This window comes from Lagopus leucura, unplaced genomic scaffold, assembly GCF_019238085.1.
Source record: "Lagopus leucura isolate 7727_CA_CO unplaced genomic scaffold, USGS_WTPT01 Super-Scaffold_100157, whole genome shotgun sequence".
Lineage (NCBI taxonomy): Eukaryota > Metazoa > Chordata > Aves > Galliformes > Phasianidae > Lagopus > Lagopus leucura.
The window spans coordinates 13,892,627-13,917,058 of NW_024962334.1; the positions used below are offsets into that span (position 1 = coordinate 13,892,627).

At 39.9% G+C, this 24,432-nt stretch overlaps 1 protein-coding gene across 3 annotated transcripts in view; it reads left to right on the forward strand.

The window, feature by feature from the left end:
- The first annotated feature begins 7,444 nt into the window (after positions 1-7,444).
- The window catches only part of TOP2B (DNA topoisomerase II beta), a 56,304-nt gene continuing 39,316 nt past the window's right edge, over positions 7,445-24,432 (forward strand). For 2 of the 3 annotated variants that reach the window (XM_042889136.1, XM_042889138.1), the window contains exons 1-3: positions 7,446-7,544; positions 19,731-19,904; positions 22,692-22,782. In XM_042889136.1, the coding sequence (XP_042745070.1) occupies positions 7,482-7,544; positions 19,731-19,904; positions 22,692-22,782 (328 nt within the window). In that variant the 5' untranslated portion in view covers positions 7,446-7,481. Of the gene's footprint in view, positions 7,545-19,730; positions 19,905-22,691; positions 22,783-24,432 lie in introns of all 3 variants that reach the window. The other variant, XM_042889137.1, reaches the window with a different exon arrangement.

Consider the following 24,432-nt stretch of genomic DNA (forward strand, 5'->3'; position numbering starts at 1 on the left):
TGCACATGAATTTCTTTGGAACTAACAAATACCTTATCAATAAACTAAGGGTAAGAGCTTCCCTGCTTCTCCATTCTGATTCACAAGAAAGAGATGATCTCAGCAGAAAAAATGTGGTACTCAGAGTATATGGTATGTCTCTAGAAGTACAGGTACACAGGGAACCTGTAAGAACATCTGTCCCTTTGTGTTAAAGAGCTAACGTTTTAGAACTTGCTACAAGGTAAGTAGGATTCTGACACTCAGCACCAAATGAAGTTTCCAAAAATGTCAGAAAATACATTGATGCATAAATTGCATTTTCTAACTTTGGAAGAGATGTTAAAGGAAGGAAAATGTTGAACGAACAGAAGTTGATACTGTGTTGGAAATTTATGGATAGGATGTCCTGTCTTTTCATGAAGATTTGACAAATTCATAGCATTTACTACCTTGAAATAAAACAAATAAAACTACGTGAGCAGCAACAGCCATTTGTAAAAGAAACCCCACTGCTTCCAGATAAATTTAAAGAGCTACTCCCACTTTTCAAAGGTTTTCTGATGTAAAAGGTTCCAGCAGAAGGACATATGTGGAATAACAAAGCTCAGCAAAAGCCATCTAACTCAAGAAAAAGGTGAGTCGCTATTAGAGTTCTATAGCAGAATGGTAACAATTTTGGCATGTTTACTATGAGACACAGTACAAGGAAAAAAAATCTTTTTCCTGTTATGTAAGAACACAGTATATCACAAAGTGGATCTTTGCTAAATTGGTTTTAAAATAATGCAGAGTATGGTTATTGTAAAACAATAGGAATACTGGCTTTATCCATATTTTGTTTTATGCTTTCTGTCAAAACTTAAAATAGTTTTTAAAGGCTCTTTCCTCAAAGCTTGCAAGAAATGTAGGAATATTCTGAAAGAACTGCATCAGTGAAAAAATATTTTTCTTCACTGAATTGTAAGTTAAATTCACAGTAGATTTCAAAAGGAAATGTATAAAATGAGGGCTACTGCTTCCCATTATTCTTTAAGTTACTCAGAATGGGTATAATCAAGTTACTTTTATCATGTAGATTAGTAACTTTCTATGACAACCTTAAATGAATCCAATCAGTGTTTAAGCATATATATTCCAAGTCACTTAAGGTTGTTTTCCTCCCTCTCATAGGTGACAGCAGGGAATCCTGCATCTAAGAAATGCTGCGATCAGGATTCAGCTTTTATAGGCTCTCAGAAAAGGAGAGATGCTCTTGTATCCACGTCGGGCTGAGGATGACCTAGACCGAAATTCCCAAATTCTAACATGCTGAAGCAAAGCTCGGCGTAGATAATTCCTGAGTAGCCAAGCACATTGTCCTGGCTGATACTGAAAACTGTTGATACAGCAACTTCTGCTACTGCTACCTACAATGGCTGCAGTGGGTAGTGAGCAAGACGGATTTGGGAACCACCGATCTGGATGCATTTACTTCAACTGCTGACTGAGGTAATGTGTTCAATTTAGTTGAAGAAGAACAAGAGAATGCTAATGAGCATGAAGAATATACAGAAGTTAATGAAAGCAACATAACTAGGTGGTGGAAAACAGTAAGCCCCGATAGTTGGGTGAAAAGGGAACTAGAGACCATGGCCCAAACATACAAAAATGTATTTGATATTTTCTTTTCCTGTTTTCCTAACAAATACAGCAAAAACTGAATGCTGAGGAGAAAAAGCACCACAGAAACAAATTACTAGGGACGGGTGCATGATATCTTGAGGAAAAACATTTAAGGCAGAAATACTGTAGTTCTAAAGAACCTAAGGGATAACAAAATCTTTTAAATGCATTTCTGATCATCTTTGCTTAGTATGAACTTCAAGTGGAAACTGAAAAGTGGAGCAGCTAGCATTAACCTTTTTTTAACAGTTATTCAAATCCTTGCTGAATTACACAACTTGTATTGAAATAAATAGGAACTGCTGGTGCTGAGTTTTATTACAAATTAGGCCGCTTGAGAAATTGTTGCATAACGGATCTGAAAAAAAGAAATTGCTACAAGTCTTTCTTTTTTCCTTTGGCCTCTGTATGATCTGCATGGGTGCAGTTGCCACATCTTTATGACATGCTCTGTTTCTGTGGCTTTAAGCAGAGGCTGTACCATCTTTCTGGTCTAGCCTTTCCTCTTCTTGGAACCACCCAACTGAATTTTGAAGAAGGAAATGCAAATACACATCTTGACATGGACATCAATTCTGGTAAAAAAACAAAACAAAACAAAAAAGCCCCCACCAAAACCGGTGGTAAAGTAAAGCCATGCATGAAAAGTTGGCATTTCTGTTTTCCCCCACTAATTGTTAATCGTGTAACAAACTGGAGACGGTCTATCAGAAGGGATAAGATCTTTGCTAGGAAGAGCAAAGTTCTATCTCCAGACATTTCCTGTAATGGTGAGATTTTCTGTTGGCTACAAGTTATCACCTCTCTCTCCACAAATTCAGTATGCCCATGTGTGCCTTCTATAGTAACAACTCTGTCACCTTCTTGTCATCCTAAGAATGAGCTTGACTTTATCAGCAAGCAGCCTTGATGTCCTCTCTGGATATCCTGTGCATTTCTTCTGACTGGAAGGCTAGCAAATCACTTTTTATGGGAACTTTGGAGGGGCAAGGATAGTCTCACTGGGCATATTTTCTTGCCCAAAAAGTGCTGGGTGAACTGCTAGGAACAAAACTAATATGCCTTAGCTGAAAGAAGAAATTGCTCTTCTGAGGATTGGATGCATGGGGACAGGAGGAAAGAGAGATGTGTTTATCACACAGAAAAGCTACCCAGTTGAGGAAAGTCCAGCATGCTTCACTGTTTACCATGAGCTCAGGAGACCAGAGATCTTCTGAAGAGTGTGTCATATCCAGAATTTCACTGGATGCTTGCATTCTCCAAACGATCTCCAATCTAATTAGCAATGCCATCATGCAGTTGGTGATCCCCAGTCTTCAAGTAATTGCACAAGTCTGCCTCTCAGCTAAGTAACACTACTCTTGTCTGTTTCTCTGCTTTGTATGTTTAGAACAGATCTCTGGAAACATGTCTATTCTGTCATCTTTATCTTGTCATTGCCCCCCAAGAATAGTTTAAGATCAAACTAAAGGTAAGGAGGCTAAATGGACTTTGATGCTAATGCATTTCTAGTCACAGATAAATATTAAATGTTAAGAAGGTTGCTATTGTGCAGCAGGGATAATGATGTGGCCCAGAAGAAAGTAGGGTGGATCAGTGCAGTCATCTCAGCTGTGTGCTGGGGAAATCCAGGCATGGTGCCCTGGGATCCCTTCTTTTAACACAGAAGCATTTCTGCACCCTCACGTGGGCCTTCTGCTACGTCCAGAAATGCCAGACCTCATAAGCAGTGCTCACAGTACTCCAGAAAGTTTTCCACGCCATAACAAAGGTGCAGTAGTTAAAAGGTCAGTTATAGGGAAGTAACCAGAGGGTGAGTAAGTGCTTAAACAGTCCAAACCCTATGCAAAATTGGCCCCAAAGTGGCACATGAAGGATGAAGATGAAAATGGGAACCTCGACTAAGTTTATACTGTAGGATGATCAAACAATAAGTAGACTTTTCGTAACTGTCACGGAACTATGATCTGAAATTCAGTTAGAGCCAAGTATGAGTATGTTGATTACTATCATGCTACCACAATCCTACTCCAAGAGTTGATCAGTTATTTAATGAATCGCAATGACATTTTAAGATGCTGTAGAATATGGAAATTTTATGGCAAATGTTAATATTTGATACTGCAATATATACTATTACAACTATATACGGTGCAAAACGTATAGTTTTATCAGTGTCAACTTAGTGACATAAGTTTTTAGAACATTACAAATTACACTTTTTTTTCTGTGCAGTATGCAGAAAACATCTGTGATCACTTATTTAGGTAAGTGGTTGTATGTGAGCATACGTTCTCAGAGTGGGTAAGCGTACATAGTTTCACAAATAGGCAACTTTTATGCCTTTTAAGTCTCGTGCCAGAAAAGCTGCAGAGAAATAGAAGTTTTATTAAACAGCGAGTATATTTGAATAGAAGCAGCAAATTATTTGTAATAGAAATATTTATAGATCATACACATGGCTATCTTACAGCTAATATAATTCCTGCAGTTTAGACTTCAGGAGAAAGAATGGAAATTCAGGAAGGGAGAGATCTGTGCATTAAGACATTCATTATACATAAAGTAATGTTTCAATAAATACTTTGTTTGCTAAAATCAAGCACTGAAGCTAGTAGTAAAACTGGTTTAAGTTGACACTTGTTACAAAAATCTGTAGGGTACTTGTATTCACGTTGTAGTTTCCACTGGGAAGATGAGAATGCTTCCAATGAACAGAAAGAGGAATTTTCTGTTTAACATCTTACGTGGATTATTAATTTAAAATGGCACTCAGTATGTGTGAACTATTTCACAAAAACTGATAGGATGTAATTGGGGTAGGCAGCATCCAAAGAAATCCCACTGCTATTGGAATGTTAAGGTGCTTAAATTCAACTCATGCTTACATTTAATTCTATGTCTTAGCGAAAATCACTTGAAACACGATGAACTGTCTTACTTCACCTCTGAATTCCATGGAGGCAGCTCCTTGTAGTCTCTTAAGAGCATTGCCACACAGTACTCCAGGGCTAGGAATGCCACCACAAAACATACATGCAGATTCTGGATAAATCTACTATAAACAATAAGCCAAAAACACGCTGACTTATGTCCATCCACAGAGGTATTGTAGTATATGATGAGAATTAAATGAAAAGCAACCTGGACAAAATAATTTCAAATATGACTGCAGGAAATGCTGGGAGAAACTTCAGACATTCTTTCCTTTATTTGTGCCAGCATGGCACATGGACTGAACATGTCTGACTATGCACTTTCATACAACCTACTACCAAGAAGAAAGGAATCTCCTCTGTCTTTCTGTAGTGCATATAGAAGTAACTGTTAGAAGTGACTGTCTTCAAGATAGATTGCCATCTACTACTTGGCTCAAGATAAATGAGTGCAAAAAAACAAACAAAAAAACCATTTGCCAGGCTAAGAACAGCCTATTTACTAAAAAGCTGAAGCTAATGAGAACACAGAACAAGCCACAAGCCTTCATGTACTATTTCTGCTCTATGTGCTAATGGCTCTCCACCAATGCAGAAATCTTGGAACAGTTGTTTTCTCTGGTTTCTCTGATATTCACTTGTAGCTGCCCTTGTTGATTATACTTAAGTAATTTTACCTGACCCTACATACAAATTGAGAGTTAGAAAAAGAATAATTCTTATCAGCAAGCCCAGGACTCTGAAGCACTGGGCAGAGCCCTGCAAATGCCAGTTTTTTGTACTGCAAAAACAAACAAACAAACAAACGTTTGTTCTTATCTTGCCAAAAGTAGAAGAAGCTGCAGCCTACAACTCCGAGGTTCATGCAGCTACAGTAAAACTGGGCTGGAGTACATCATTTTAATGCCCCTTCTAGGTACGTGCTATTATTTTCTGTAACTCCTGTGCAGCATTTAGATATTAGTTTAACAGTCTTAGACACTGAGAGTAAAATTATGCTAAATAAACAAGATTTACTAGAAGTTCTTCTCATGCTTCCCTTGAGGTGTATTGGAACATTACAGCTGCCTCCTCAAAGGGAGCTGCATGGTTTCCAATCTTTTTGCTACTTCGGAAAAACATTTTGTGAAAGGAAAACCTTTGAATTTTTACTATTTGATTTTATTTTTTTCAGACATCAGCTTGTCTACTAACTTGGATGCAGTCTCACTACGAATCCCTCCTTTTGTGATTTTTGCTTTGAGACATTTTTTAAGTTTGTCAAATTAGATCTTGGGGGGAAATTTTTCACTCAGAGGGTGGCGAGACCCTGGCACAGCAGAGAAGCTGTGGTGCCCCATCCCTGCAGGTGCTCAGGGCCAGGTTGGATGGTGCCCTGGGCAGCCTAAGCTGGTGGATGCCCATGGCAGGGGGTTGGAACGAGATGGTCTTTGAGGTCCTTTACAACCCAAGCCACCCTGTGATTATAAACATCTATGACCACAGTATTTAATTTTACTTTTGGTGGAAAGAGAAAGCATCTTCAACTGCAAATAATTCTTATGCTCACGCCTAAAATAACGCGCATTTTTGGACCATTCATGTGTAGGGAGTAGCTGTTACGTTTCATCGAAGGATGTTGTTGTCGCTGTTGTTGTTTTTCAAAAATGGCAAATATGTGAGAATGAAATTGTGTCACCTAGGGTAAGGCAGTGTAACAACGGACAGAAGAAGAGGTTGACACAGCAAAAGCGACCACGGTAACAGGAAAGTTAAAGTTGCAGAAGGTGAACGCCTCGGACTGCTGACCGCGGCCCAGAGCAGGACAGGACAAACACCTGTATGGATGGGCAGCGCCCGGAGCATCGAAGTTGCCGGGGAGAGAGGAGGCGCTCGCCCACCCCTTCCCTTCCCAGCACCTGTTCGAAGCGAAGCCTGTTCTCCACAGGCACGCGGCAGCACATACCTTAGGAAACGGGGAAAGCGCGCCACTGCGCGCCGCCAGCCGTCACCGTTCTGCCCGGGGCCGTTCGACCGCCGAGGCGCGGCTCGATCCCGGCCTCCCGCCCCACCGCAGCCGCTACACCGCCCCTCCCCCGCGGCGCGGCAGCGCCCTCTGGCGGCGGCCCGCCTTTCTCCCCGTTGCCACCCGCTGTGACGTCTTACGCGGCCACGGCTGCTCCCTCTCGCCTTTCCCATTGGCCGGCGGCCCAGCGGCCGCCCCACCTCCCGCGCGTGATTGGCAGGCGGCCGCGGGGACTCGGAGCGGGCCGGCGGCGTCGAGAGGCCGCGGCGGCGCTGCGGGCCTGCGGCCGCGCACTCATTGTCTGAGCGCGGAGCCCGGCGCCGGCGGCACGGGGAGGGGAGGAGTTGGTGAAGCGGCGACCGCGGCGGGACGGGGCGGAAAAAGGAAGGGAAGGAGGGGCCGGAAGGAGGGGCCGGGTGGGTGGTGTGCGCGTGCGCGCGTGCGGGGAGCGCGCGGGCACGCGCCGGCGGGTGCGCGCGGGAGCGAAGGCGGGGGAGGGGAGCGGGGCGATTTCGCTCTCGGTCCGCGCTCCGGGGCCTTTGTGGCTGCGGGGCCTCGCCCGGGGCGAGGCGGGCGGCGGCGGAGCGGCCGTCCCTTTAAACTAGCGGAACCGCGGGCCCCGGCCGGGCCTGCCCCGCCGCCTGCCGGCCTCCGGCGGGAGCGCGGGTGGCGGACGGGCGCTTTGTGTGGGCCCCGCTCCGCCGCGCTGCCCGCTCCCTCGTTATTTTGTTCCGCCCGGGCCGCGCTCCCGGCATGAAGTAGAAGCGGGCCGCGGCGGGAGGCGCTGAGGGGCCGCGGCGAAGCGCGAAGGGCGCGCGGGGAGGCGCGGGGTCGGGGCCGGCCCTCGAGGCTGCCTCTGTGCGCCATCGGCTCGGCCGAGGAGAACTGGGCGGAAAATGGCAAAGTCCGGAGGAGGAGGAGGAGGCGGCGGCGGTGGCAGCGGGGGACTGACCTGGGTGGTGAGTTGTGGGGTCGGCGCTTTGGCGCCGGCGTTTGTGGGTTTGTTTTTGTCTTTTTGCGTCCCCTGTCTGTGTGTGCGGAAAGCGGGGCTGGCGTTTAAACGGGGAAGGAACCGGCGGGTGAAAGGGAGCCGGGCGGGGCGGGCGGCAGGGGGAGAAGCAGCCCGGGCCGGGGGCAGCGCTCAGTCTGGAGCGGAACGATGCCTTTGTGGGCACCAAAGCTTTCCCGATCGCCTAGGATGGTGAAAGCCGGGGCTTCTGAGTTACGGAGATGAGTTACGACAGGGGCCTGAAGCCGTGTGCTTGCAGATCGCTCTTGAAGTTGAACTTTGTCGTCTTCCGAAAGTTACGACTCAATAACAGGGCTTAGGAGGTAGGTTTTTGTAGTAAGCGAGGATGCTCTCCGCTTTTGGGAACACCTCGGGAAGGAGGAGCAAAGATGACCTGAAGGGGTCTTATTCGTCCAGTCAGTAACTTCCCTGTTAGCGTGGAGTTCAAACTAGCGTGCCTTATTTAATGTTTAAAAAGATGGTCCATCTTGATAGATGGTGAGGTGCCTGCATCTTTAATCAGGCATGTATTCTTTGCTGAGTTAGGAGCTTTAAACCTTCTTGTTTGAGGAGGTAATAACAAACTAGTTTTTCTGTTGTGTTTTCCTGTATCTTTGAGCTGCTGGAAAAGAACATGAACAGCATTACTGAGATAAAAGACATCCCATGTATTCTGACGGTGGACTGCTTCTGTGGCTCTAATTATTGCGTTTAACGCTAATTCTTTTTCATTAGAAAAGCTGGTGGTTTGAAAAGGTACATAAAAATGTACGAGTTTCTGGGTGTGTCACTTGAAATTAAGCAGTTTAGATATGGGAACAGCCTAAGTAAAGAGGCTGAAGTTATTCTACTTTCCATTCTGTAATACTGTGTGATCTTTATCAACTGCCGCCTTGTATAGCTCTTCAGAATTAAGATTTTTATGGTACAGATTGGACCAAGTAATTGAAAGTTTCACAACTCATAGAAGACTGCAGAATGAAGTGTGAAAATCACCGAGTAGGCATTTTTAATGAAACATGTTCCTAAATGTAATGGGGATGAAAGTATGGCGAGTCAACAGTTTCCTACAACTGGAAGTGATCACTTTTCCTTCTGTAAAGGCAGTAAAGACTGAAGTGCTTTTGTTGTATCAGAGTAGTGGCAGAGAAATAATTAGATTTCAGTTTAAACCCTGTATTGACCATTCAGAAAACAGTAGGACTTTTCCTTTCTCTCATGAGCATTTTAAGTGCTGAAGATAGGGCCCCTGAATCAGTTCCTAAAGGCAGACCTGCTCGCTGTCATCTGCAGGACGCTGGAGTACAGAAGAGCAATGTTGTTGTGGCACTAAAGTTGAATGGGGCAGCAATTAGCTTAGTGTGCAGGGAGAAAATGAGGCAGGTGCCAGTTCATGAATAGATATGATATGCTGGCATTGAGGCTGAGGTGTACAGAGTTAGGGACAGTTTGGGACAGTTTCAACATTCTAATTTTAATCTGCTTGCCCTGTGTCTTTTACACTTCTTGTTACTGTGGTGAAAGCACTGGGACGTTTGTTTTCTGAGTAATATGTTTCTATTGTTAGTGATTTCTTTTTAAGACCAGGTGAGCTAAACAGTTGAACTGTACCAGAAATAAATCTAATTCTAAGAGGGGAAGCATGTTTAAGAATTGACGTGGTGTTTATGTTTCAAAGTTGCAAGTCTCATACGGGTAATCTGGTTCTCACATCTTTAAAGGAGTTGTCTGTATGATTTCAGCTTTAGTTGTGGTTTAAACAGTATTCGTGTTCTTATCTTCTACTCTTTAGGTAAGAATTATACGCATTTAGGAAAGAGGGTGTTCTTTAAGTTACAGAATTTACCTTGGAGTGAACTTCATGCTAGGAAGCTCCTGCAAGTGCCAGGTGTTACCTACTTGCAGAAGCAGGATGAATTAGGTATTCATGGAAACACAGCAAGTCATCCACATCAGTTTATAGCTACCTAGTAGCTAACCTTAGCATAGTAACAGTGCTTTGAGAAATGTTACTAGCAGTGGTGGGCTGGTAAGCAAGAACAAGGAGGAGTTATAGGGACACAGGACAATGTATCCATTCCATGTGTTTGTTAGGAAAATGGTCTATCATTAAAGAACTGAAAATAACCTCTGTGTAACCTCAGACTTATGAATTGTACTAGCTGGTTTTTGAGGAGCTTTTTCTTTTGTCTTCCTGCTAACTTGTTGGAGTCAACTTGCAGCTCTTTGCTGTTATAGTAACTCTGTAATAGTTGGCAAAAGGTGGAGTTTTCACCAGCAGATTTGTAGTAATTATTTTTTGTGGATGATTTCCAAAGGTGACTCAGAAATGTGTTGTAAGTTAGTTACAAATGCATGGATTTGTAAATAGAGAAACTGCTGTTGGTAAAACATAATGGCATTTTTTAGTGCTAGAAAAGCAGTAAGACATTGTTATTAATGTTTATAAATATGTAAAGGGTGAGTGTCAGGAGGATGGAGCCAGGCTCTTCTCAGTGGCATTCAATGCTAGGACAAGGGGCAGTGGATGCAAGCTGGAACATAGGAGGCTCCACATAAATATGAAAAAAACTTCTTCACAGTAAGGGTAACAACCACTGGAAGAGGCTGCCGAGGGAGGTTGTGGGGTCTCCTCTGGAGACATTCAAAACCTGCCTGGATGTGTTCCTGGGTGACCTGATCTGGTGTTCCTGCTCCAGCAGGGTTTGGACTTGATGATCTTTCGACATTCTGTGATCTTCAACCTTTCTGTGTGTTTAGGAACAGATGAAAGTGAGCTGTCATAATGGTACAATAACAGTACTTTTTAAAATATGTCCTGTACAGTGAAAGTGAAATCACCTCAGGTACAAATGCACACCTATGAGGTGTTGCTCTGATACAGTGGCAGTGCACACAAAGCTATTGAAGTGGTTCTAAACAAGCTAAATAGTTATTTGTGGGAATGTTTTCAAGGCTTTCTCCTCAACTCCGACAGCTACATGAACCTTATAAAGGAAAAGTGAAACTCCTGAAAGTAGTTGGAGACTTCAAACATACCACTTCCATTTAGCAGTCCATTGTGAGGGTGCTAGTTTTCATTTTCAGGAAACGCTAGCTTGAAACAAGTATGTACTGAGCATTAATGTGAATTTTGTTTTTCCGGAGAAGTTTATATTGCAGATCTGCATTCTCCTTGAATGGAGTGGAAACAATACATACACCAGTTTGCTTTAATCTGGTTTGTACTTGGTTTGAGTAAATACCTGAACTGTATAATGCAGAGTGAAAAGACAGCAGGTTTTTAAATAATCTAAGTTCAGCTATTTGCACTTCTCAGCAGTTTTGGAGTGACATTGAAAATAAATTTTGGTGTAATTCTATAACCGAAGAGCATATGTATGCAGTAGGATAGGGCAGTAGACTCCAGCAAACAAAAATGAACAAACAACAAAATAGCACCGATCTTCTGTTGAAGGGACCTTATCTCTGTTCAGTCACTTCATTTGAAAACAAATACTCCGAACTGTAGTAAGTGAATAGCTGTTAGTGGTGTGTATATTTTCGAGGGGAAAATGGTTAGATGCATGGGGATTACTTTGGTGGGAGAAGGTGTACATGCAAACACGTGCCCCTTGCTAATGCTCTGTCTATCTAGATTATGTGTACTTTGTGAAATTTCCAAGCTAACAATGTTGTATTAAATAGGGTGGATAAATTCACCTTTTAAATAACAGACTATAAAAGTATTCTAAAGTAGGCAGATTAGATTTGCAAAAAACAGTTGTAATTTTCCAGAAATAGATTTTCACCTCGTGTAAACTGTGTGTTCACATGCTAAAGCCATCTTCAAATACACATTTATTTTTCTATTAACTTAAATACGTAAATGGGAATCACATAACTGATAGATATGAGAGATTCTGTTCATAGAAGTGGGTTTTTTTTTTTTAGCATTGAACTTACTGATGCTGTTGGTCTGGAGGGACTGGGGAATCCCCTGTCACTTCAATCGCACTGTCTGGAGACAAGAGTGCCACTGCTAGCAGCAGCAGTCACTTGATTTAGTGAAGTGTAAGGCTGTACAGTAATAGCACTTTCTGTCCTAAGATTTCTGTCATAGGTTTTGCTTTAGGAAGGTAACAAAAACAAAGGAACGGCAACAAAAAAAAACAATACTGCCAAAACTGATGTGGATTATATAGAGAGAACTTGGAAATGCTGAATGGTACAGAAAACTCAATTTTTCTCATTGGCTAATTTAAAATATTAAATCTGTTGGAACGTTATCCACAAAGGCAATGTTGTTCTGCTCCACGTGGGTTTTGAGAATTTGCAGGAGCTAATTGAGCAAAAATATATACCTGTAAACATGGTTAAACGTTTGAAGGATCCTCTGATGAAAATTGTGTGTTTGGAGACTTTTCAGTGTCCTCTTAATACGTGTAGGGAAACTGAAGTATTTTGGAAGAATGTATTCTAGTGCTCCTATCCCAAATTTAAATGACGTGAATTTTAGGTCAAGGTACATAAAATGGTTTCACAGAACTTCTAAAAAGAAATACTAACATTTAAAATATAATTTAAAATTAAGCAACTGATGAAAGTGTTCTTATGAACATAACAGAGCAATTGCTCGGAAGTAAAGTGATAGACTTGCTCTTTATGTTGTGTGACTCCCTCTTACCTGAGGATCAGATCTACTGGTTTTAAAGCTTCAATATGATCACAGATACTTTCACTCCTGTGGAATGAATCCTCCTAAAATTACAATTTCCTTCTGAAGCACGTTATTAAACTTTTTCTGTGCTATTGATTCATCTGGTTTCATTTAATAAAGCTATTTTAAAATTCTGTTTGTGTCTTAATTCCAATTTTCATATAAATGCACTGCACCACTGAGAGCGAATTAAGGCACTACTTTTAATTTTTGTATTTTGTGAAAGTGATAAATCTGGGCATTTATTAGAGTGCATTTCTAAGTAATTGACTTTCTTTTTAAGCAAGCAAGAAAAAGAGTGTTAGCACAGCTAGTGTAAAGGCTGCCTCAGTTAGGAGGTGTTTGAAAGGTTTATGAAAATTGAGAATGAGTGGGCATGGCTACGCTGAGGCATCGCATGCCTTATCTAAGACACTGAACAGTTGTGAGAAGAACAGATGTATGTAAAACTGCACAAATGTCTGCCTTAGTGAGGTGCCAGAAAGTCACGACAACTTTCTCTGCGAGGGAATCTTCAGAGACAGCAACAAACACTGTTTTTTGTCATGACAGAATCACAGGAGATGTAAGATAAGATAACACTGGAAAAGTTGTTTGCCTATAAGTCAAAAGAATCCAAGATAAAGTAGAAAAAATATCAAGCTCTTGCAACATGCTAACTTGATATGTAATGGTTCTGTAGGAGCAGTTATAAACCAGTCAGCTCCTGAACAGAGGATCGTCATTTGTGAGAAACTGGAAGTCTGAGCTTCACTGGAGATGCTGGAAGGCAGCTGTAGAGTCTTGGAATATTTCTTGAAACACTCAGACTGGTGATTTGTACCAGTGATTCCATTACTTCATAATAAGCTGACAGGCAAAAGCCTTCACATTTGGTGTTAGTTGGGCTTACTCAAGCCTTGCAGCACAAAGGCGTCTAGGTGAGAGCTCTGTCTCAGTGGAACCGTGTGCAACACAAGTACAGATGAGAAATTTAGAATGAGCTTGATAGTGATTCAGTTCCACTAAGCAATTAGGTGCGTCTTGCTGCACTAGTTGGTGGTACTGAGCAGTGTTTAGAGAGAGGAAGTTCATTAGAGAAAGTCTTGAGACATGAGACTTGTTAGGAGTTTGCCATAGCTTTGTGCACACGTTTGTTTCCTGATGTTTTGTCTTATGATTTGGGGTGTACAGCTAAACTGATGTGGTAAAGCATTAAAAAGGGCAAATATATAGGAAAGGCTGAGTTATAAAGAAGTTATAAAGATGCCAAGAAAGTTCTTTTATCAGTACCTCTTTTTCATTTCTTGGCTAGTGGTGGAAATATGTTTAAATTAGCTGATGAAACAGTGGACCAAACAGGTTTCTGAACCATCCACTGTACAGGTCTTTTCTGGGAAGCAGCAGTACTGAAAAAAAAAATAGCTCTCTCTCTACTTGCATTAAACCAGCTTAGAAACGCGTGTGCTAAATAATAAGGACATAGTTCCTCCTGATGGAATGGGCCTTCTCCACGCTGAATTAAACCAGTGGAGCCTTGTTGATGTCAGCAAACAAGATTTTAGTGAGCATGCAGGGTCAAGCTTGTGTGAGTGGTTCGTGCAACTTCCCAAATTGGTTTATGAGTAAACTGTAGTTAACTTACCAAAGTTAAATGTACTAGAAGGAATTGCTTTTTTTTTTTTTCCCTTGAAGTTTGAAGGGATTTCAGTGTGCTGCTTTACAGCAGAAGGTACAGTTACTTCATTCATTGGTTTTAAGCACGGCAATTCAGAGAATCTGTAGGAACACAGTCTTGTCTAGAAATAATTATTTCATGTTAAACTTTTTCTTCCTTGAGAGTCAGGGCCAGTGTTTTTTCCCTCCTTGACTCTGAAGCTTACTTCAAAAAACAGATTCTTACAAGATCAATATGTTAGCAAAGCATTTGTAGGTTTAACATTTTTAGATCCTATGCGGACACTGTCAAAATTCAGTATTGAAATAGAGCTTGTCTATGGGAAAATTTCATATCCCCCCCAGAAAAAACAAGTGAAATTTAGTTAAATTGTCCTTAGACTTTAAAAGATGTTAGACACTTGCTTTTAAGAGGTAAGTATTAAAGATCAGGATCTGAATGTACCTATGCCAAATAAAACAGCTGTTGCTGTAGTAACTTAGTAGAAATGCAGTCATATTTAGAACAATACACATAGTTTACTGGTCAGAAGTAATTATAGTGAGCTTCCCCCCTAACCCCCCCCAAAAAGTGCTCTATTTCACTTTTCAGATTTTATGGAAGTTTTCCTTCAGTTTTCCTTAAAATCTAGTTTACTAGTACATTGGACATAACAAATTCTAAAATAGCAATAATTATTCTTTCATTTAGTCTAGCTATTTAATAGGAGGAGGAAGCTGTATAATTCTAAGAGAGCAGTTTCCTATTGCAGCCAAACAATCAAATGATACCCGCTGAAAAGCATATTTTCTTTTTTCTCTTATCATCCCATTCTTACCATTCTGCTCTTTACCTTGCATCAGTACTTGTCTGGTTCTCCTGCAAACTTGCTCAGGAAAATGGTCCAGCAGACAATGGCTTGCTTCTAATGGATGAAAAATGGGAAGGAAGGAGATTGTTTGCTCCTTGAGCTGGTTTGTTATTAGGCTGGTTTTGGTTCCACTACCTGAAGAAACAAGAGAGGAGAGAAGAAGGGAAGGAGTTCTCATTTTTGGCAACAATCAACTGTTGTGCTTTTCTGTAAGCGGGAAATCTGTTGCAAGTTATTCTGTAAATGAATTATGATGATAAACATTGGTGTAATCTGGTGCTTTCAGAGTCAAGAGCAAATTGTGAGGAGGAGGACATATAAGAAATAAATTAGGAATTCAAAGTAAACAAGCTTGTTAGTAGGCTGGAGTGTGACTAGTTCTGGATGAGGTTAATGGGCGCTCTTTCCTGAGTTACTTTTGGGGAGCATGCAATAGAGAGATTTAGTTAATGCCGCTGATGGGATGCCATGTTTTATGCAGATTTGCTCTGGTAACTGCAAACTGTTACTTCTGTGTTTTCATCTTGGGAGGAGAGCCAGAGCATTTGTTAAACACAGCAGGGGAGTGGTTTCTTTTGAAACTCACTGCCTTTGTTTTTTCATGGTGGGAGGTATTCTCAGTCAGAATTTTCCTTTGGCAGGTTGCTAAATGTTTAGGTACCAATGTATTAATTGTGTATTTTTCTGAGTCAAGAAGAGGCCATTAAATCTAGTATGTGTAACACCACACTACATGTGAGTGTATGTTATCCATAGAGCTACCTGGCAATTACCATATTGCATTTATAATTTTTTTGAGTTATAGCATATATATAATATGTATATTATATACGTATACATATATAGTTTTAAAAGAACTGTTTGTTTGTTGTTGGTTTTTGTTTTATGTTGCTGGTTTGTTTTTTTTCCAGCTGTAAGTGGCGGAAAATCGACGTCCCTGGATTCCATTATTAATTAACCTCCCTAGGTTTTACAGCTTAATTACACTCAAAATTTACTGTCTTGTCCCACTAATTCTCCACTTTAAGGGAACGTGGGACACATGCCATGTACTTCTGTAAAATGTTATGTGCCAAGGCTGCATTTCCCTTACAGGACAACAATCCTTGCAAGTGCACGTAGTTGCTTTAGGAGGCTGAAGCCAAATAGGCAAAACCCAGGTGGAGATACATTCATATAGTGATGTCTCTTTTTTGTTCACCTCTATTGGAGTAGATTAAGTGTCCTTTTTGCCACCTAGTTTTAAAAAAAGAAAGAAAAGAAGGAAGAATATTTGAAACATTTGGTCTCAGTTGAAGCTGAAGTAGCTTGTGCTAGAGGCATGAAAAAAAAAAAAAAAACCAGAACAAAACAAGGAAGACTGTGTTATGGGCACAATAGGGAGATTTTTTTTGTTATAGGGTGATGTATTCTGTCTATGAAATGCAACATTCAGAATGCTTCTTGAACTAGTACAGGGGAAATACTAGCTTTTACTCTGCCTTTTCTCCTATTTTGAACTTTCCAGCTCTACATTATATACCATTCTGGAGTCTTCCTATGTAAATATCTGTTACTATGCTGAGATTAGCATAATAAACTGATTTTTTCATGAAGGAAATGCTATAATTTTTAATTGTCTCAGTCTAATGCCATTTCTCTTTTTGCCCAGAGCAGAATTTTATGGATGAACACAATTTTTAAACACAAAGAAAGACCACATAACCCAGTTTCCATCAAAAAAGGCAATAAAGAATCTGTGGCGTCATTTGTGTTCTGTTATATGTAAAAATTTCATCAAAAGGGACTGCAAGAAAACAAAAAAAGAAAAATATGAAGAAAGAAAATGCAAAAACCAAACCTGAGCTCTGAGATTGATAGTAGGCAGTGGAAGTAGCTAAACTGTAGCCTATTAAAGGCTGCTTGGATTCTGATTCTTGGGATTGCAGAAGGAAAGAATGACTGTAGCTTTTGAATACTGCTAGAAAAATTCATAGCTAAATAAACTCTAAATGAGAAACAATGCCAACATTAAAATCCTACTGGAGAAAGCATTCATCGTAGTAAAATATGCTTGTGATAACGCTTTGTCTGATGTCAAATGACCAGAAGGTGCTATCAATGGAGACTGTTAGGTTTTTCTGTAGAGTTACCACTATCCCATGTTTGAAGTTTAACTACAAGTCTATAAAGGAGGTTGCACAGTGCAATCAATTATTGCATTCCAAAGTAATTAAGAATGGTCACCTTGCTGGCTTACATGCACATGGGTGTGTATATTCACAACCAACTTGGAGGGTAGCTGAAAAACTCTCTGAAGTCCTGTATGTAACAGGAATGATGGAAAAGTCAAACACTTTAAGAAACATAGTGAAAATTGGCCACATTAAGGTAGTGAAACAGGCACTGAAAATCATGTATATATCCGTGTGTGTGTACGCATATGTTTTTCCACAATAAATCAGCTAATTTTTAAATCAAAAAGTAAAAGACTTGAGCCCCTTGTGATACTTGTTTAATTCATTTCAGGGACGTTCTCCTGAAACAACAGCTGGGGCTGTTTTGAAAAGTGTTTTTGGAGCTCCAATAATATGAATGTTTCCCAGACAGGACAGAATACAGAAGTCTTTCTGAGACAATTCCAAAACATGCATAAAATATTGTCAGTTTACCATGTGTATAACCAAGATGTTATAATCACAATATAATTGTGTATAATCAATAGATATCAAGATGTTATAATCGCAATATAATCAAGAGAGTAAGGCAAAGCAGACAATGATAACAAAAAGAGAATAAGTGGAAGAGCTTACCCTTCAGCTGAGCTCACCAGAAGGCACCAAAAGAGGGGATCTCCAGAAGAGATCCTTCCCCTCTGGTAGCCAGCTCTTAAATAGGTCTAGGAGGGCTGGAGCCTGGCTCCACCCCTTCCGGCAGCACAGGAGAATTGCCTTCACCTGTGCTCCTCTGGCTGACTCAAGGCTCACCTCAGGTGATCGATCAGAGGTTCACTCAGCAGTTCCCATACACCATGCTACAGTTTAGTACTTGCTTGATTTTTTTATTTATATACATTTCTAAGGAAAGCAGTGAGAAAAGGCTGTAGAACATGTGTCCATGGATCATAGACTCAAAAATCATTAAGGTTACAAAAGACCCCTAAGATCATCTAGTCCAACCATTGACACATCACCACCATGCCTGCTAAGCTGTGTCTGTCACTGCCACATCTACTCTTTTCTTGAAAACCTCAGGAGCAGTGACTTCATCACTTTGCTGGTCAGCCTGCTTCAGTGCTTCACCACTCTTTCTTAGAATAAATTTTCCTAATCTGCATCTCCCCTGGTGCAATGTTGAGGCCATTACTTCTCATCCCTATCCATGGTTACCTGGGAGGAGAGGCTGACCCCAATATTGCTATGACCTCCTTTCAGATAGCTGGAGAAACTGATATGGTGTCTCCTGCACCTTCTCTTCTTCAGACCGAATAATCCCAGTTCCCTTGGCCACTCCTCATAAGATTAGTGCTCCAGACCCTGCACCAGCTTTGTTGCCCCTCTTTGGATGTGCTCCAGTGCTTTGGTGTCTTTCTTGTAGTGAGAGGCCTCACAACTACTTAGTACTTGAGCTGTAGCCTCACCAGTGCTAATTAGAGGGGGATAAACTCCTCCCTAGTGGTGCTAACTATGCTATTTCTGATACAAACTAGGATGTTTTTACCTTCTTGGCTACCTGTACACAGATCCTTTTCCTCCATACAGCTTGCCAGATGCTCTGTCCCAAACGTGTAATGTTGCATGGGGTTGTTGTGACCCAAGTGTAGGGCCCAGCACTTGGTCTTGCTGAAACTCGTACAGTTGGCCTCAGCCCATACATCCAACCTATCCAGATCCCTTTATAGAGCCTTCTTACCCTCAGGCAGATCACTGCTTCTTCCCAGCTTAGTGTTGTCTGCATACTTACTGAAGGTGTACTCAATCCCTTTGTACAGATCTTCAGTAATGATATTAAACAGAACCAGCCCCAGTACTGACCCTTGAGCAGCACTACTTGTGATCAGTTGCCAGATGGATTTAACTCCATTTGTACCCACCCTCTGGGTCTGGCCATCCAGCCTTCTTTTTTTTTTTTACCACGTGAAGAGTCTACGTGTCCAAGCCATGGGCTGCTAGCTTCTCCAGAAAACTGTCAAACAAAACTGTACTGTTTTACTTGACAGAGTCAAAGGCTTTATGAAAGTCCAGGTAGGCTACGTATGTAGCCTTTCACTGCATGCACTCATCTTCATCACTGATTGGGTGATCAAGACTGTGGGGGAGAGCATGTCAAATATCTAAACAACATTTGTGTTCTAAAAATGCCAATTCAAGACAGATTCAGGGATTCAGAGTTGGTTTTCTTTTTCAGAGTACAGCACAGGCTAAAAGGCTTGGTCTGGAAATAGGCAGTGCTGCAAACTTCTGATACTTGCATCCCTGCATAATAAGGCTATTTTATTTAGATGGGTAATGTAAATTGTAGCAGGTGAGAAGTGAGAAGCCATAGGGAAGGCATTGTTAGTGTTTCTTAAGCTCTACAGAATACGTTGTCCAAACAACGTGTAAAGGAGTAATTTCACTGTCACTGTTCTGAAGAGTACTTAGTGGTTTGGGAAAATAGGTATGCACAAAATGGATGTTAAAAATGTTTAATCTGAGCAAGCTGAGTATCTTTTTACATATAGTGTTAGTAAGTAACAGAAGTTAGAAGATGTGTCAATTTGTTAAGAAACTGTAGTACAATGTATTACCATATTTCTCTTGAGAAGATAGCTTGATCTTAATGCACACAAAAATGTGGCATTTAAATTATATGACAAGCTTTGATTGTAATTTAAATCTGTCAGGATTTGTTTGCACTTGATTGGCAAGTTGAATTAATCAGATTGATTGTTGTCTTTTTTTTTTTTTAGACATTATTTGATAATCAAATCAATGCTTCAAAAAAGGAAGAATCAGAAAGTGTTAATAAAAATGACACTTCAAAGAAGATGTCTGTTGAGAGAGTTTATCAGAAAAAGACTCAGCTTGAACATATCCTCCTCCGTCCAGACACCTACATTGGATCGGTTGAACCTTTAACTCAGGTAAGTTTAATTAACTTAATTGTCTTCATATTTTCTGTTATTTTAATGAGGAAATTACTGTCACTACTACTAAAAATATTCATTCAAAATTATCATGTTAAGATCTGTAATTATGTTTGTCTGCATGTGTAAGAGCCATGGAACGGTTTGGATTGAAAGGGACTTGGAAGATATCTAGTCCAGTTGCCCTCCCAGGAGTTTACAATAGCTTAATAGATCCTTTAGCTAAGAAATCATGACAAACACTGAATTCATACTGCCACTCCAGTTCTGAGCAACTTGAAATGTCCTTGTTTTCCCATAGTTCTTTTCATGTAGTAGTTGTTACTCCCATTAAAATAGGTCCTGAAACTGTATTGCTTCCAAAATTGGTGGTTCTAGTCTCAGAATGAGTTTGCAGAGATTCCCATAAGAGGCTTCTAATATTGCTTCTTCAGAATCAGAGAATTGTAGAGGTTGGAAGGGACCTCTGGAGATCTTCGAGCCTAACTGCCCCGCTAACACAGGTTCCCTACAGTAGGTTAAAGCATCCAGGCGAATGTTGAATATATCCAGACAAGACTGCAACCTTTCTAGGCAGTTTGTTGCAATGCTATGTAATCCTTTAAGTACAGGAGATTTTTTTTCATGTTCAGATAGAACTAACTATGTTTCAGTTCCTATTTCCCCTTGTCCTGTTATTGGGCACCATTGTAGAGAGCTTGGCCCCATCCACTTGACAAGGGCAGGGACATCTTTCAGTAGATTAGGCTGCCCAAAGCCTCATGCAGCACAACCACGAACACTTCCAGGAAGGAGGCATCCACAACTTTTTTGGTGGTTTTATGAGCTGAATTTGACTCATTAGTCAAGGGCTAAACAGCAGGACCATTCCACCATGCAAAGAGAAGCTTAGAACCAGGTAGCAGAAAGTAGATAGTGAGGACAGTGGGAAGGGAAAGAGACTACCTGTTGGAAGAAGCTTCACTTCTTATTTGTCTACCAATAAGGTAGTGAAGGAGGAAAGAAAGGTTGTTTGGAGAATTTTGGTGTTAAATTTCATAAGCTATGACTGCTAATATTTCTAAGTTAAAGGACTTGTGCATGGAAACAATATATGTGTAAGTCACCAGAGGGACTCTGAATACTTAGTGGCCAGTAAATGGTGATAAACACACAGATGTGTTTTGGGGGCAACCTTTAATTTTACTGATACAATTCTGTTTGGATAGAATCATTTCCTGTATTTGTGAGATACGCTTCCTCCCCATTGTCCATGGTTGAGGGAAACAAGCCTTAAGAAAACCATCCTTGAGTGCTCATTTGCATGTTATATGATATATTTAAAAACGAAACAAAATAAAAAACATTTACATTTCCATCAAATGAAGCACCCTTTATGAGGTACCTTCCTTGTATGTCTCTTTTGGGAAAGCTTGAACATGTATTTCTTAAAAGCAGCTATCAGAAGTGAAAGCCAGAGTGTACATTGGAGAGTCTGTTTTATTTGCTACCTTCTCCTAGTGTTTGATTCTGAAAGTCCCTCATACTACAGTCTGAATAATAAACTGTTGGACCAGTACAACAATCACAATAACTGTCTCTGCTTATTCTCCAGTTAATTGCTTGTGTTTGCATTGCTACTCATAGACTGCAGCATTTATGTGGGATATAAGTGAATTAGATCAATATATTTCAGTGTTTAAAAGCATTTGTAATAGTGCATCTAGTAGGTGAATCTCAGGCCTTACATTACCATTTAGATTACACCTATCAGTTCCCTTGAAAAAGGAAGAATCACAATAGCTGTATGGTACATGGAAATTATGAGGAAAATTAAAGAGCACGGTGCTGCTTTGTGAATAATTTTAGTTGTGTGAACTCAAAATAAAATGGCAGAATTAGCATAGAACCATTTTATGTGAAAAATACAGCTGAAGACTAAATTCAATGGATAAAAAAATGGAAATAAATCTGATAAATTTAGAATAAAGCTAAATACTGTGTCTAGATAGAGGTATTATTTTGTGCAGGATAAATTATTACAGTTATGGTCAGAAATTTATGGCTGTTGGAGAGCATGTGGGTTTGTTACCAGTACCCATTTTATCATTAACTTCTACCATTTCTTCAGTTAACTAATCCTAGAATCCACTGTTTTTGCATGTGTATATGATTAACAGTTTTTCAGTGTTGGTATTTAGCATGTGTTTTTGTTGAAATCTACAGGATTTATTCTTTTTGCTTTGTTAATGTAAATGTTTCGATTGCTGGGCTTTCAAGTGGAGGTTTGATTTTACATAAAATTTTGAAAAGCACACTAGATTTCTACTTGATGATGTAGGGGTTTATGTTACGTGCCATGAACTTTGTTAGAGCTGTGTGCTTTAGCTTTATCCTTTTTGTTTCTGGTTTTAGTCAAGAATTCTTTGTGTGTGTTGTAATGTTCTGATCTAGTTGGTAAATGGCAAGGTTCTGAGAAGAGGAAATACTGTCTCTTTAACTTAAAGTTAAAAGGTGAATGGGAAGAATGTGAATGTGTGTCTGTAAGTGGGTCTAAGCATAACTTATGAAGATAGGGTGTTGTAGAAAAAGTTACAACTCCTGGTATATATTAACTGAAGCATTCCCTGGGCTTTTTTTCATCTTTCTGTGAAGTCTAGCTTATTACTTTCATATCAGCTAAAATTATAGCACAGTGATAGAGTTAAAAAATACTGATTTTATTTGCTGAAATATTAAGTATGAGTATTTTTGTTTTGAGACCAGGAGAGCACATATTAATATCTTCTATTTTTTAACATGTAGTTAATGTGGGTTTATGATGAAGATGTTGGAATGAATTGCAGAGAGGTTACCTTTGTCCCCGGCTTATACAAGATCTTTGATGAAATCCTTGGTACGTATAACAATGTTTTAGCATTATAAAGTATACATTATTCTGAGAACTCTCAAAGCATTTTAATTTGTATCTAAATTTAAATCACAGACTTGAGAGTTCCATTAAAATTCAGTGCATGGAAGTTTTAATGCATGCCAGCATAGTAGAAGAGTTTAGTATAGGGAAAGAGTGTTTTCAGCTGAACCTGCAAGAAGGTATTACAGCTTGTAACTAAATGTCCAACCTAGGTCATTCTTTGTGATGATCAATATCATCACAAGATATTTTAATCTACTAAGTTGTTCGGGCTAACAGTTCTGTGTAACATATGAAAGAAGACCATTTTTCTGAAAGACAACTGAAAGTTATCAAAGTTAAGTTATATTATCATCTCTTAAATCAGCTTATGATATTCTCTTTGTGACAGATACACATTGAACCAGCGGTAGAGTAATGCTATGTCTGAGCAGTGTGCTGTCTGCTGAACTGCTAACTTTAGGTTAATTGACTTTGTTCATAATGAGTTGTAACAACTAATGAGTTGTTACAAAGTTAAGTGTAAGGGTTGGCAGGCAAACATCATGAACTTTGAGGCTATTGAAGTCAGTGGAAATTTTATCATGACCTTCATTGGGTTCAGAACATATCTAAAACTGTGGTTTACACTATTGCTGTTTTCAAGGCAGTATCTTGGCCAGTTGGAAAAGAAGGATTTTGGTTGTTTGTTTTTTCACTCATTCCCTAATGAGAGAAATATGAGACTAAAAACTTTCATCACGCATTTTTCTGTCCCATAAATGGAATTTGCAGGCTTTTCACAGTTTCATGTTGTCCCATTCAAAAGGAAAATTGCTATCGTGTCATTATTGTAGTACTGTATGGCTTATTGTTTCTTTATGTGTGCCATTCAGAATATGGTTTGAGAGCTAGGGTCAGTGTAATAACATGGTGAAAACTGGACTGTAGCTGTGCATGCTTTTAAATGAAATGCTTGTAATATTTTTTAGAAGTCATTCAAAATATCTGATAATATATATAAATCCTTACAGCTTATTAAGATACCTTATGTTTACTAGATTCCTCTTCATATCTCTTGCTGTTACAAGGTTTTATTTTGGTCTGTTTTGTGAGTGATAAGACAAATGTTGAATAATATTGTAATGTTTTCTAATATCTATTGTTTGTAGTTAGCATACTTTGCAGTAAAATTAATTAAATTGTAATCAAATATTAACCTCCAGTTATTCTTTTGGTCCTAAATTGTGTAAAATGAGAGTAGTTATAAGTCTCACAAAAACTTTAGAGAAAACTTGCTGGTATCAAAACACTTCTTAATGGATGCGACTTCATTGGGACTGGATTTTACTGTTAAAATGGTGTGTCTGATCATGCATACCATTTCCTAGGATTTTTAATATATATGGCATAGTATGTGTGTTAAGTATCCAAAGAAGTGCAGCGAAAGATGAATAAAGTGCTCAGTATGTCAAGAATAGCAGAGGAACAAGCTCACAAAATACTTATGTATTTCTGTTGTAGTTTAAGTGCTAGAAATAGAATTAGTAATTAAAAAAAAAAAAAATTATAGATGCTTGATCTTATTTTCTGATGCCAGGAATAACATAGAAAGCATATAAAAAGTTACCTGATTAAGAAATACCTGGAGCC